Below are 12,274 nucleotides of genomic sequence, written 5' to 3'. Positions count from 1 at the left end.
GACCCAAAAGCAGAATTTTGACCGTCATACTACGGAAAAGGCATTCCACCCTGACCAACTTGTCCTGGCGAAAGATTTCCGTCGCAATGCGCAGACGAAATGGGTGCCCGGACAGCTATTACGTCGGAAAGGTCACACTGATTGGGAAGTGCAAGTGGGTGAGGAAATTTGGCATCGCCATGCGAATCAGTTAAGGAAGCGCGGTTGGAAAGATGATGAGTTGGAGGATGTCACGCCCGCAGTGCAACATCCTGATAATGTGCGTCAACGCAGTGTTGCAGAACCACCGCAGGAGTTACCACGCATGAACGCACGTAGCCAGTCAGTGGATGGTTCCTCCCAGACAAGAAACGAGACCCGAAGTAGCGAAAGTCAGACTACCGAAAAACCAGCGGAAATTCAACCTCTTAGAAGTTCTGCTAGATCTAACTTCGGTGTAGCACCAAATCGCTATGGTTGGTTCTCTGACGGAAAATAGTTAATTCGTCTACTCATTAACTGGGGGACGACTGTGGTATACGCCATGGCAACGGATTGTTGTTGTTGTTTTGTTATGACTGTAAGATCAGTCAGTCATGCAGCGCGCTAGCGAGAAGTGGTATTAAAGACTTTACAAAAACGGTGCACGATTCAGCTGGGATTTGTTTGTAGCGTGGGCACTTACCCGCTGGGAGAGCTGATAGGCCAGGCCTTGGCGTACCTGGTTCGTAAGGGCCAACTCGTCAAGACCTCTGCACAGCGCTACCGACACTGCTCATTGCCAAGTGTCCGATTGTCGAAACAGTTGAACGATTCCTCCGAGAGCCTGGCCACACTCAGCACAACCATTGCGCCACCGCTATCCGATCCCGCCCCACCGACCACCGCGCCGCCCAGCGTCGTCTTGCCCGCATTGGTTAAGCGCAAGCGCGGCCGTCCCAAGAAGTTTATCCCACCGCCGGCCTCCGCCCGACCATCTACGACCATATCTGAACCAGCGCCGCTCAAGCGCAAACGCGGCCGTCCCAACAAATTCATCCCGCCGCCGGCCTCCGCCCGACCATCTACCATCTGTGACACCATCTCGTCCGCACCACCACCTCCCGTGGAAGAGAGGCCGGTGTTGGGCCTCCCCAGGCGCATCTAGCTATCATCTCCCGTACATATGGTTCCGGTGTTTGGACCGCCAGCGTCGTTATATCCACGCCGATCAAACGGAAACGCGGTCGTCTCAGGCGCATCATCCTATCACCTCCCGCAGTGATGGTTCCGGTGCTGATACCACCACCCGTCGTCATGCCCAAGCCAATTAAACGCAGACGCTTCCGTCTCAGGCGCTTCCTCACCCCCTCCGCATCGCCACCTCCCGTGGAGACCGTTCCGGTGCTGGGACCGCCCAGCGTCGTAATGCCCACACAAATCAAGCGGAAACGCGGCCGTCCCAAGCGCATCCTCACCCCGTCCGCACCGCCACCCGTGGAAATGGCTTCGGTGATGCGATCGCCCAGCGTCGTCATGCCCGGGCCGATTGAACTCAGACACGGCCGTCCCAAGCGCTTCCTTCCCAACACCCCGTCGGCATCGCCACCTCCCGTGAAGATGGCCCCGGTGCTGAGACCGCCAAGCGTCGTATGTCCACGCCGATTAAACGCAAACGCGGCCGTCCCAAGCGCTTCCCCATCCCGCCCGCACAACCTCCCGTGGAAATGGTTCCAGTGCTGGGATCGCCCAGCGTCGTTACGTCCCCGCCCATGAAGCGGAAAGCCGGCCGCCCCAAGCGCTTCCTTACCCCGTCCGCGTCGCCACCTCCCGTGGAGATGGTTCCGGTGTTGAGACTGCCCAGCGTCGTTCTGCCCGCGCTGAAACAGCGGAAGCGCGGCCGTCCCAAGCGCGCTCTCATCCCGTCCGCACCACCACCCGTGGAAATGGTTTCACTACTGAGACCGCCCAGTGTCCCCGTGGAAACGGTTTCACTGCTGAGACCACCCGGCGTCGTAATGCCCACGCAAATCAAGCGGAAACGCGGCCGTCCCAAGCGTTTTCCCACCCCTTCCGCATCGCCACCTCCCGTGGAAATGGTTTCACTGCCGCGACCGCCCAGCGTCGTCAAATCTGCGCCGATCAAGCGGGAACGCGGTTGGCCTGAGCGCGCCCTCATCCCGTCCGCTGCAGCACCTCCCGTGAAAATAGCGCCGGTGTCGGTCAACCGTGCTGTCCAACGACGCTACACGAATTATGAATGCGCGGCGTGTAATTCCCTCACCCTCTGCAAACCGGCGCTGCTGCAGCACATCACCAGTCAGGAGCACCGCGAAAAGGTCACCAGCACGATGGTGAAACACGAGCCGCTTCCTCACCAAGGACGTGGGGAAGATGACGCAGCATCTGCAGCGGCACAGCTGCCATGAGCGCAAATCAGTTTCCTCCTGCTTGCTGCCCCGCAGGGCATTTGACCATCTGGTGGCTGAATAGCGATATTGTTAGGAACTTCGCAGTTTGGTTGTTGGTTCTTGGGTTTTGCCTTATATTACTGATGACATTGACCTTGTGTTTTTTGCCTCTTGACAACTGAATCCGAGTTAACTATCGCGAGTTGAGTTAACTGCCGTATCCTTTTTTATTTTTTAATTTATTTATTTTCTATTTACTTATTTATCTTACTGTTTACTGGCCAATAGCCGCCAAAACAACAAAAAGTGCAAGCGCGGGCAAACTGCTTTATAGTTAAAATGAAAATCACTTCAAAATCACATTGACAGTGGTTAAACTCAAAATCACGCAGTAATCATCATTTCAACACATAGTACACTTCATCCAGTCTATTGTTCGTTTATTGTTTATTGTACGGCAGGCAGGTAACCCATTGAAAGCTAGGATCGAATCTAGCGTGGGAATTTAAACCTAGCTAAATGACAGACAACAGTATGAAAGCCATTAATACAAGAGAATTACTAAGAAAGGAAGGCAGTCAGGCAATGGTAACATGCTTCAGTGCATTACGAAAAACAGCAAGCGAACTGCTACAAAGAATGTCGTTTCCGGCTTCGGTTAGTCGGTTTCTGATGTTGTTCAGTCTCCACGCCAACGTAGACTTCCCCGTCCTTGTGGCCGCGTCCGCTTCGATGAAGGTCCTGTTTCCGCTTCGAAGACTGTACGGTTTCGATTGTTGCTTTATGACGATCATTTCGGTGAGGTAACGGGGCACTTGGAACTTCTCCGGGTGCAGAATTTTGTAAAGCCATGTTGCTTCCTGGTGTTTCCATCGTTCAGACAGTGGCGTAATCCCGTATTGTTTCATCAGGCTGGTGGCAGATACTTCGGCATAGTTAGCGATAGCTCGAATAGCTTTACTTTGCGCAACAGCCAGCGGCACTAGCATGGACGCAGGCGCACCGCTCCACACAGTGAAGCAACGGTCCAGGTGAGACTGGACAAATGCGTGATAAAGTCCAACGCGTTGGGGCAGCGGCAGTCCGCTCTTAACACTGTTTATGAGAGCGATTCCATGGTAAGCACTTTTTTGGACCTTTTTAATTTGGTCAGTCCATTTCAAATTATCACTCCCAAGTGTTTGACTGACTTTTCCGGTTCAAGCTTATGCCCGTTCAAATCAACCGACACGATACTCTTATCACGACTGTACGCAGAAGTGACCATTAGCAGTTTCGACTTTTTTTCGTTGACAAACAAACGGTTCAAATGAAGCCACTCGCATATTATTGGGAGTACTGCAGTTATTTTGTCTGCTGCTTCCGACTTCGTGTCTGCTATCGCGTAGCAGATCGTATCATCAGCAAAACTTTCTAATTGCACATCTGGGCAATGAAATTCGATTTTCAGCAGCTCGTTTAAATAAATTATGAAAAGTAAAGGACCAAGAATCGAACCCTGTGGTACACCTGTGAAAACGCGTTCCCATTCTGACCACCGTTCTCCGATACGTACACGCTGCATTCTGCCAGTAAGTTATGAGTGCATCCATGTAAGCGCGTCTTTGCTAAACCCCAACTCACGCAGCTTCGTTAGCAATAATTCATGACACACCGAAGGAAAAGCACTTTTTAAATCGAGAAAGACACAAGCAACAGCTTTTCTGGAGTCCACAGCCTTCTTCCATGTTTCCGTTACTTTTAAAAGCAACGTTTCCACGAATGACCGTTACGAAAACCAGACTGATTTTGGGACAAAATGTCAAAACGTTTCAAGAATTTGGCGATTTGTAACTGAGCAACTTTTTCAAATACTTTCGACAAATTACATAACAATGATATCGGCCGCAGTTGATCTGCCGATTTTGGTTGAGCGCACTTGGGCAGAGCTATCACATCCGCCTTTTTGAAAATATCTGGAAAGATATTTTTCTTAAAGCACTGATTAATCAAGTGCGTCATGGGTTCGATCAATAAAGGAAATATTTCGTGCAAGAGTTTATGTAGGATGCCGTTAGGCCCTGCGCATTTTCTCTTGCTCAGTATGCTGGAAAAAGCTTCCGCTACGGTAACAGCAGTTACTTGCTCGAATTCAAACACCGGTGACGTAGGTTCTGTAGGAACAGGAATAACCGCCGGCGGGTGCCGACTGCCATGTTCGCCCATTTTAGCAAACTCGCGGTTCAAATCATTGGGATCAATATTCGGTACAACGTTCGGTTTGTTTCGGTTCAACATTCGGTTCATTTCCCGCCAAATAACCGCACCATTTTTGGCATTCCGATCGAAATACTGTCTTTTAGCTTCTTTAATGTTAAGAATTACATCACGTTTCAAACGTTTAAATTGACGATTATTACCCTCGTAGTCGAGGGTATTTTTCGACAACTTTTTACGTTTGTATGCGAGATCTTTTTCTTTAAGAAGCTTTTTAATTTTTTCGTTCATCCAAGGAGCACTTTTTTGGGAAACCCGCTTAGAACGCATAGGAAAACATTCATCAACAATTTTGAACAAAGAGCAAACAAAATTCGTGACTTCAGCATCAAAGTCGTTGTAATTGACATAGTTAACATAACGTCGAGTAAGCTCAGAAACTTTGCTTTTAAAATCGTCCATGCTCGTATTCTTCCAGTCTCGAAAAGTTACCGAGTGGTGTTGCGGCTTCTTTACAGGAAAAGCTGCGACCGTTTTACATATTCTGTGATCAGAGATATCGATGTCTGTTGGAAGACACGGCAAGTATGCACTAGCTAGTCGGCATAACATATAGTCAATCTTCGACTGGGATACTTTCAGGATATCTTCGACTGGGATACTTTCACTTTCAGGATATTTTCTTCAAGTACAAAACGTTTCTGCCAGTACAAAACGTTTCCTGAACACACGCAGCGTTACCTCGCATTAAAGCAACACTGATTCTCTGCTTCAGAAACTGAGTGGACCGTTTCTCCTGTGTCCTCTCAAAAAGCATCTTACCGAGTGTTTATGTTGACGCACTTGGTGTGATGATAATAATGGAATTTACTCGGCGCAATGAAATTGGCAGTATTTAACTGAAAGATATTGTACAGTAATAGGAACAGTTTTTAAGCCATACTACGATATCATCCGCAACCAGCGAAAGTAGTACTACTCGAAACGCACTTTAAATGCGTTCTGTAAGATACAGAGCCGGGAGTTCTGTAAAAGTGAATCTACTGATGGCACAGCGCTTAATCTTACAAAGCGTTACAGAGCAACGAGACCACAACTCAAAATTTTCCAGTTATGTGGTCGAAACTTTCAGCGTACAGCGAGTTTCACACTCACATCACAGAATGATTATTCACAAATAGATGGTCGATATAGGCGTTGTTTATTTTAATTTTAGCTAGTGTAACGTTTTATTGCGGATCAGTGATTTCAAAACTGGAACAATCAGCGCTAGAAGTATCACTCATAGACTGATAGACTTGTATGTTTAAAGGCCGGACTTGTATCATCCGAAGACTGTGGTTGCCTAGAGCGCGGAACGCGTTGGGCCAGGCGTTACTCGTAGTGATTTAAAGAAAGTTAGACAAAGGCAATTAGAAACTAGGTAAAAACCAGAAAAGCACTAAAAAGATGTTCGGGTTCAAGGGTAGCAAGTAGCAACTAGCAAGGGAAAATATTTTGTTATTGCATACACTTGGTGAGATCGACCTGCACTTGTGGTGAAAAATGCGAGTTCTGTATCGTAACGGAGCAGGAGAGTTCCTTTTAGATACAGAACACTTTAACTCGGTCGTCCAATCAGAGGTAGGGGGGTGTGATCGAAAAATTACAGAACTTCCGGCTCTGTATCTTACAGAACGAATTTAAAGTGCGTTTCGAGTAGTACTAGTGACCATTAATTTAATGGTCGCTGTGCCCGTTACCATTAATTTAATGGTCGCTGTGCCGGTCAGCCCTTTGATCACCAGCGCCTCATGCGGCGCGTTGCATACCTACAATGGACTGTGAAAGTAGTACAAAACAGTCGCTAAAGCCGCTTGCGCAACTTATCCGCCAGGTCGGTCCAGTGTTAAAGTTGCGCAAACGGCTTTAGCGGCTATATTGGTCTTTGTTCAGTCAATTTTGCAATCCATGGTGATCACACTGCTGACCAGTACAATAAACAGTAAACTTGACGAGCTTGCGGACGATATCGTAGTACAGATAGCTCTATTAATTTTCAGTCAGGGTTCCATAAGGTCATAAAATTGGAAGTTTGCTGGTTCGGTTTTTCCGCGCGCGCGATGGACGGCAGTACAACCCACTCCGTAGCACATTCTCCGGCCGGCAGTCGCTGGGCCTCCACGGGGTCCCCGCAACCCGCGGACTGTTCGCTGCTGCCGCTGTTCAAGGAGGCCATCCGGCGCATTAAAAAGATTAGGCAGCGGCCGGATATCCACCGCATTCTGAAGTCACTAAGAACACACCACGAGGTGCACGACGCCATGGAGGTGCGCCGGCAGTTGGATCTGGCCGTCAGCAGCGGCCGCTTGCTCATCGTCTACACCAAGGGACTCCAGAGCTACAAGGACCCCGACAGTCTGCGGGATATGCGCCGGTACAGCATCGACACCAACGGCATCCACGGCATTAAGGGATCAACGCACTCCGTTTGGGGCCGTGTGCAGCAGGCGGTGAAGGCCGCCGTGCGGGAGATGGGCAATCCGCAGGGATCGTCGCAGGAGGAGATTGAGCAGTGTATCCGCTTGTCCTTTACGTAAGTAGAACGGGCGCTGCTGTATCGTAACTAGAATCGCTTCGAAAACATGACACAAACCTGAGCACTAAACTCTAGCCCTGCACCTGAACAAAATTTGAACAGTGCTGCCACGCTCACTTGTACGAGCGCATTCACGATTGAAGCGGGTACACAGCGAATCGGCTGAACATTTTAATGTCGGCTATGCAGTACCGCACCCCACAGCGTACAAACGTACTTCAAAAGAAAGTAACAATATATGAGCAGATCAGCTTCACGCCGCTCCATAGTACGGAATTAGCTTGGATTTCTTCGTAGCGTGGGTATTCCGACTCTGCGAGAGCTGATAGACCAGGCCCTGGCTTATCTGACGGTTCACGGCAAAATCGTGCAGACCTCTACAGGACGCTATCGATTCTGCTCGTTTTTATGGAATCGACCAAAAAATTTGTCCAACGACAAGGCCACGTCCACCAAGACTATCGAGCCAACACCGCCGGCACCCGCCACACCTCCTATAACGGCACCCAGCGTCGCTATGCCCGCGCCCGTCAAGTGTAAACGCGGCCGTACCAAGCGCGACATCTTCCCACCGGCCGCCCAGCCCATTAGCGCTCCGTCCCCCGCGGGTGGCCCAAACGCATTACACGGACAATGACTGCGAGGCATGTTAGCTGGCGCACACACGAAAAAGAATTTCCCAAACATTGGGGTAGTTCCCTGTTTTGAGTTCGTTCGTAGAAGAAGCGGACCCTTCGATTCCTGATGCAAGGAATTAGTGTTGCTTTAATGCGGGGTAATGCTGCTTGTTGAGGAAACGTTCTGTCTCGGTACGGGACTGGATGAAGTGTATTATGTGCTGGCATTAATATGATGTATATAAAACTGTATATAATACGTGACCAAAGTTGATTTGAATAACCCAATAAAATACAGGGAATGTATGCTTTTTATTGATCAGTACGTAGCGAAAAATGCGGTACAAAAGTGGGTTAACAATAACAACTATCCATAACATCATCTCCGTTCAGCTAGGTGAAAGGCAAAGTACACATCTTCTTTCTCTATCTTGTCGCTAAATGTACCGAGTACAGAAACTGCATTTCCTCGTTGAATCTCGATCCCAATTCTTTGGCGCAAAAACTCCCCGGAACGAGGGTTGGCTGTACTGTCAACAATCTTTCTCACCAGCTCTTTAAATAATTTCTGCGTCAGCGGTCCGGATGTTCCAGTGGTTTCAAACGCCAACGGCTGGACTATGTAACGGGATGCCAACCCGCTATATTTTCCTAACTTCCGGTTTTCCCGCATTTCTGCTGCACTTCCCGGCACCCTGGACGTACGGGCGATGTATGTTTGAGCAAATGTGTCCGCCACGGTTACATCCCATACCAGCGGCTTTCCGTTTTTCCAAGGGAAAGCTGTCACGCCATCCGGCCGCTTCCCATCGCCTCTATCTAAGCCCGCCGGCTCTAGGACGATGGCACTTTTGCCGAACTCAGCGCCCGCTTGGTTGCTTCGTTTAAGACAGCGTGGACTCCGTTTCTTCCTTTCGCTAAAGTACAGTGTGTTGATTGATAATAACGACGCCCAAATTGATTGTACGAGTAGTTGCCTTTAACTCGGTGCTTCTTTTCTATCCGCGTTAATCCGACGCGCCAGTTACATATTCAGTATTTAAGTATAGCACTGCAGTAAAATACTCGTAGTTCATTGCGCGGCGCTACCCGGAAAACTTTTTTTCGGAAAAAAAGTGGCCACTAAATTAAGTACTGTTTTGGTACGAGAAGTTGGTTAGTGCAGTCTTCCTCTGTTGCTACCATCCCGGAAAGTTACAGCCACATGTATACACAACACTTGAAGGCTTCGTTCTTTTCAAGTCTTTACAGTTTAATCATCTTTGTATTGGAAAAAACAGAGTACTCAGCAGTCAGCAGTTGTATTTCGCTGTCAACAACCCAACTTCAGCGCAGCTCGGGAGAAACAGTGCAGCCAGCGCCCTCTTCTGGTTACTTATCGAATTATTGCTTGTGACCTTTAACGGCATTATCCATCGCAAGAATGGCGTTCTTAACAAACGGAATCTGCTCTTTGTACTCTGGAAAGGAAGACAAAATATGACAGTGCCAACATAGCAGCTAGTGTGAATTTAACACGTCCTCACTTGTCGGCATGAACGGGCGCAGCGCTTCCGGTACCGTGATGCCGGTCGCCGTTTGCCCGTTCTCTAGCAGTGCACAGATCACGCGGGTCGTCGCGCACATGGTCGCGTTCAGCATGTGCACGAACTCCACCTACGACGCGCCAAAGCGACAACATTTGTTTTAACGGTAAAATGTAACGACCGTGCAAAGATTGGCCGTAAATACTGACCTTATCGCGTTGTTTCTTGGTCTGTCCGTAACGGATGCCTAACCGGCGCGACTGGTAGTCGGTGCAGTTGGAGCAGGACACTAGCTCCCGGAAGGCACCGCTTCCGGGGAACCAGGCTTCCAAATCGTACTTTTTCGAGGCGGCATTATTCAGCGCTCCTGGATGGAAAAACCGCGATATTAATTACGCGAAGAACTGAAAAAAATATTGCTAAAAAATTAAAATATCAAAACTTGATTAGTGTTACTCAAAATCATAGCCAAGGCTCAGTGCAGTCAGTACCCACGAGTACTGATTTTAAATAATTCAGAAACTTTTTTATATCTGCTTATTATCTGGGCAGATGCAGACGTTTGTAGAAGTACTGAGTAAAGTAATAAGAAGTGATTACGTAGTAAACTTCGGGGTTGAACTGGAGAAGCGTGTTTGCTGCTTTTCTCAGGTAAGCTTGTCTATTATCTGTTGTTAAAATACATAGAGAAACTGTTGTAGCTTCAAAATATCTTTTTTTTCAACGCTTACAATTATTTTTGCTTGTAAATTGCTAATAGTTCTGATTATTTGCGATTCTGATATGGAAAAAGCGGCGCGCAAGATAAATTACCATATTAAGGGTACGCAAGTACCTACCGGAAACGATATTGACAACGCGATAGGGAATGCCCAGCGTCCGGCAGAACAACTCCGCATTGCCGATCATCTCCTCCATCATGCGCCATGATTCATCATCATGCGGCGAGGTAATACAGAACTGCTCCACCTTCTCGAACTGGTGCACGCGGAAGATGCCGGTGGTGTCGCGACCGTTGGAGCCGACCTCCTGGCGGAAGCAGGTGGACACGCCGGCGTAGCGCAACGGCAGCTGCTCCGCCGGCAGCCACTCCCCGCGGTGGAAGGCGGCGATGGGCTGCTCGGAGGTGGCGATCAGGTACTTCTCGTCGGTGCTAATGTCCGCCGCGTCCTCGCTGCCGCGTCCGATCACCTAGATATCAGCGCTGACCTTGACCATTCGAAAGGAATGATTTCCTATGTTTTCTTAGGTTTTCTCAGGCTTTCTCTGGGTTTCTTAGGTTTTCTTAGGCTGTCTTATGTTTTCTGAAGATTTCTTATGCAGCGTACTTTGTACAGTTCCTCGTCGAACTGCGACAGTTGCGCAACTTCCTTCATAACGTCCTTGCGCATGAAGAAGGGCGTGTACATGGGCGTGAAGCCTTTGTCTTCCAGAATCTGCAGGGATAGCTGGATGAGCGCTTGTTCCAGATACACAACGGGACCCTGTACGTAAAAATAAATAATTATTGTCAAAATACGAAATTTCAAAATAAAATGTTTTCAATAGATTCGAATAAATAAGAAGAAATTAATCAGAATAAAACATGGGAGTGGTTTTCGTACTAGCAAATAATAGCCCCGCCCACCGGCGACAGCCGCCCCCCGACGGGTATCACAACCGCCGATCATGGCGATGAGATCAATATGCGACCATTTTTTCCGGGATGCTACGTCCCCGAAGACCCTCTCCACGCCGTTCTCTTCCTGTTTGCAACAAAGATTACATAACTAATTAACTAAGTCAACGTTTTTCACGGAAAGCAAACGCTACCTCGTCGTTGCTGACGATGCAGGTGTCGTGCACCAAGTTGCCGATTTCTCTGAGCGCCTTATCCCGTTGTTCTTCCAGCGTTGTCATCAGATCAGTGTACCGATTTATCTCCTGGTCCATCAAGCCGGCTAACTGCTTTAATTGAGCCATTTGCAGACCCTGTACAAGAGAAGAATTTCGTATGGATAGCCAAAAACTGATTACTTCATAAGTCTGCAAATAAAACAGAAAGCCTAAAACAAAAGTGACCTTTAGAATATCGGCGGACATGGACTCCAGAGGCGGGAGTTGTGCTGGCGCAATAGTTACATCTCCGTCTAACAAAACGGCGGTTTTCTCGCCCTGAAAATCCGCACTGGAGCCGGCCTGAAACTGCAAGTTTTATAAATCCAAAACTCGTAATTTCGAATTAATACTGAATTACTAATCTAGTAGCTATCAAATTACAGATATTGGTTGTACATTGACAGAGATACCTTCTTGTGCTGACCGATTTCTTTGCTGACACATCGTTTCCACTTGTTCCACTCGTCCACACAAAATCTAATAAAAATTTGAGAAAACCTGGTATTGTTGCGTCAGACTGCAAAGCTATCAAGAAACTACGTACCTGGCTTTACGCCACTCAACATCGCTATGGATGACCTGATCGACCAGCGCTCCATCACGGAAACGTTTCCCTTCACTGGCGCGGATAGCCTGCACCTTCCCGTCTTTCTCCTCACGGAACAGATTCACGTCCAGCACCATTTTCCCGCACTGCCGCGATCGCACGATACACCAACCAATCCACAGAACAAAATCAGAATGGAAAGGATGTAAAAGGTAAAAAATGGGTAAATTTGCGCTCGCTGTATGAATTTGTCCAGCATCGATCGAAGACGGTACTGGTACAGATGCTAATTCTAGCGAGGGAAAAACGGCACGTGTACTGGTAATTTTATCAAGTGTCTTTCCTCGACACTTGGCTGATGAAAGAAAACAAACGATTATCGAGCACAAACGACGGCCGTTATCAATAGCATGACCGAAATTAATCATAAATTTCCGCCACAATCTGCATGCATTCTTGCATCATCCACAGACGCCGCTGTTTAGTCAACGCTGAGTCAACGCGCTGAGCCTGTTGCCACCGCCCACAGGCGGTCGCTCGACATAGCGGTTGACCGCCCGTAG

At 48.4% G+C, this 12,274-nt stretch overlaps 2 protein-coding genes across 3 annotated transcripts; one reads left to right on the top strand and one right to left on the bottom strand.

Annotated features, from left to right (window-relative positions):
* Positions 1-1,242: 1,242 nt before the first annotated feature.
* Positions 1,243-2,387, top strand: LOC129582435 (uncharacterized). The gene is made up of 2 exons (XM_055473948.1): positions 1,243-1,608; positions 1,650-2,387. Exons 1-2 carry the CDS (start codon positions 1,243-1,245, stop codon positions 2,385-2,387), a joined length of 1,104 nt encoding a protein of 367 aa, XP_055329923.1.
* A 6,371-nt stretch (positions 2,388-8,758) lies between these two features.
* LOC129582488 (probable serine--tRNA ligase, cytoplasmic) lies at positions 8,759-12,102 on the bottom strand. 2 transcript variants are annotated; one of them, XM_055474000.1, is made up of 10 exons: positions 11,709-12,102; positions 11,575-11,641; positions 11,348-11,470; positions 11,099-11,257; positions 10,891-11,031; positions 10,615-10,770; positions 10,126-10,477; positions 9,496-9,653; positions 9,287-9,416; positions 8,759-9,220 (listed from the first exon to the last, which is right to left on the bottom strand). In XM_055474000.1, the coding sequence occupies exons 1-10, from the start codon at positions 11,846-11,848 to the stop codon at positions 9,144-9,146; spliced, it is 1,503 nt and encodes a 500-aa protein (XP_055329975.1). In that variant the 5' UTR covers positions 11,849-12,102; the 3' UTR covers positions 8,759-9,143. The 2 variants fall into 2 exon arrangements, with proteins under 2 accessions (XP_055329975.1, XP_055329976.1); XM_055474001.1 differs by having other exon boundaries at positions 8,762-9,220; positions 11,348-11,464; positions 11,709-12,100.
* Positions 12,103-12,274: the final 172 nt, after the last annotated feature.

The sequence above is a fragment of the Paramacrobiotus metropolitanus genome, unplaced genomic scaffold (assembly GCF_019649055.1).
Source record: "Paramacrobiotus metropolitanus isolate TYO unplaced genomic scaffold, Prichtersi_v1.0 Parri_scaffold0000007, whole genome shotgun sequence".
NCBI classification, from domain to species: Eukaryota; Metazoa; Tardigrada; class Eutardigrada; order Parachela; family Macrobiotidae; genus Paramacrobiotus; species Paramacrobiotus metropolitanus.
The sequence above is the reverse complement of the archived record's forward strand: the minus strand, read 5'-3'. Positions and strand labels throughout refer to the sequence as shown.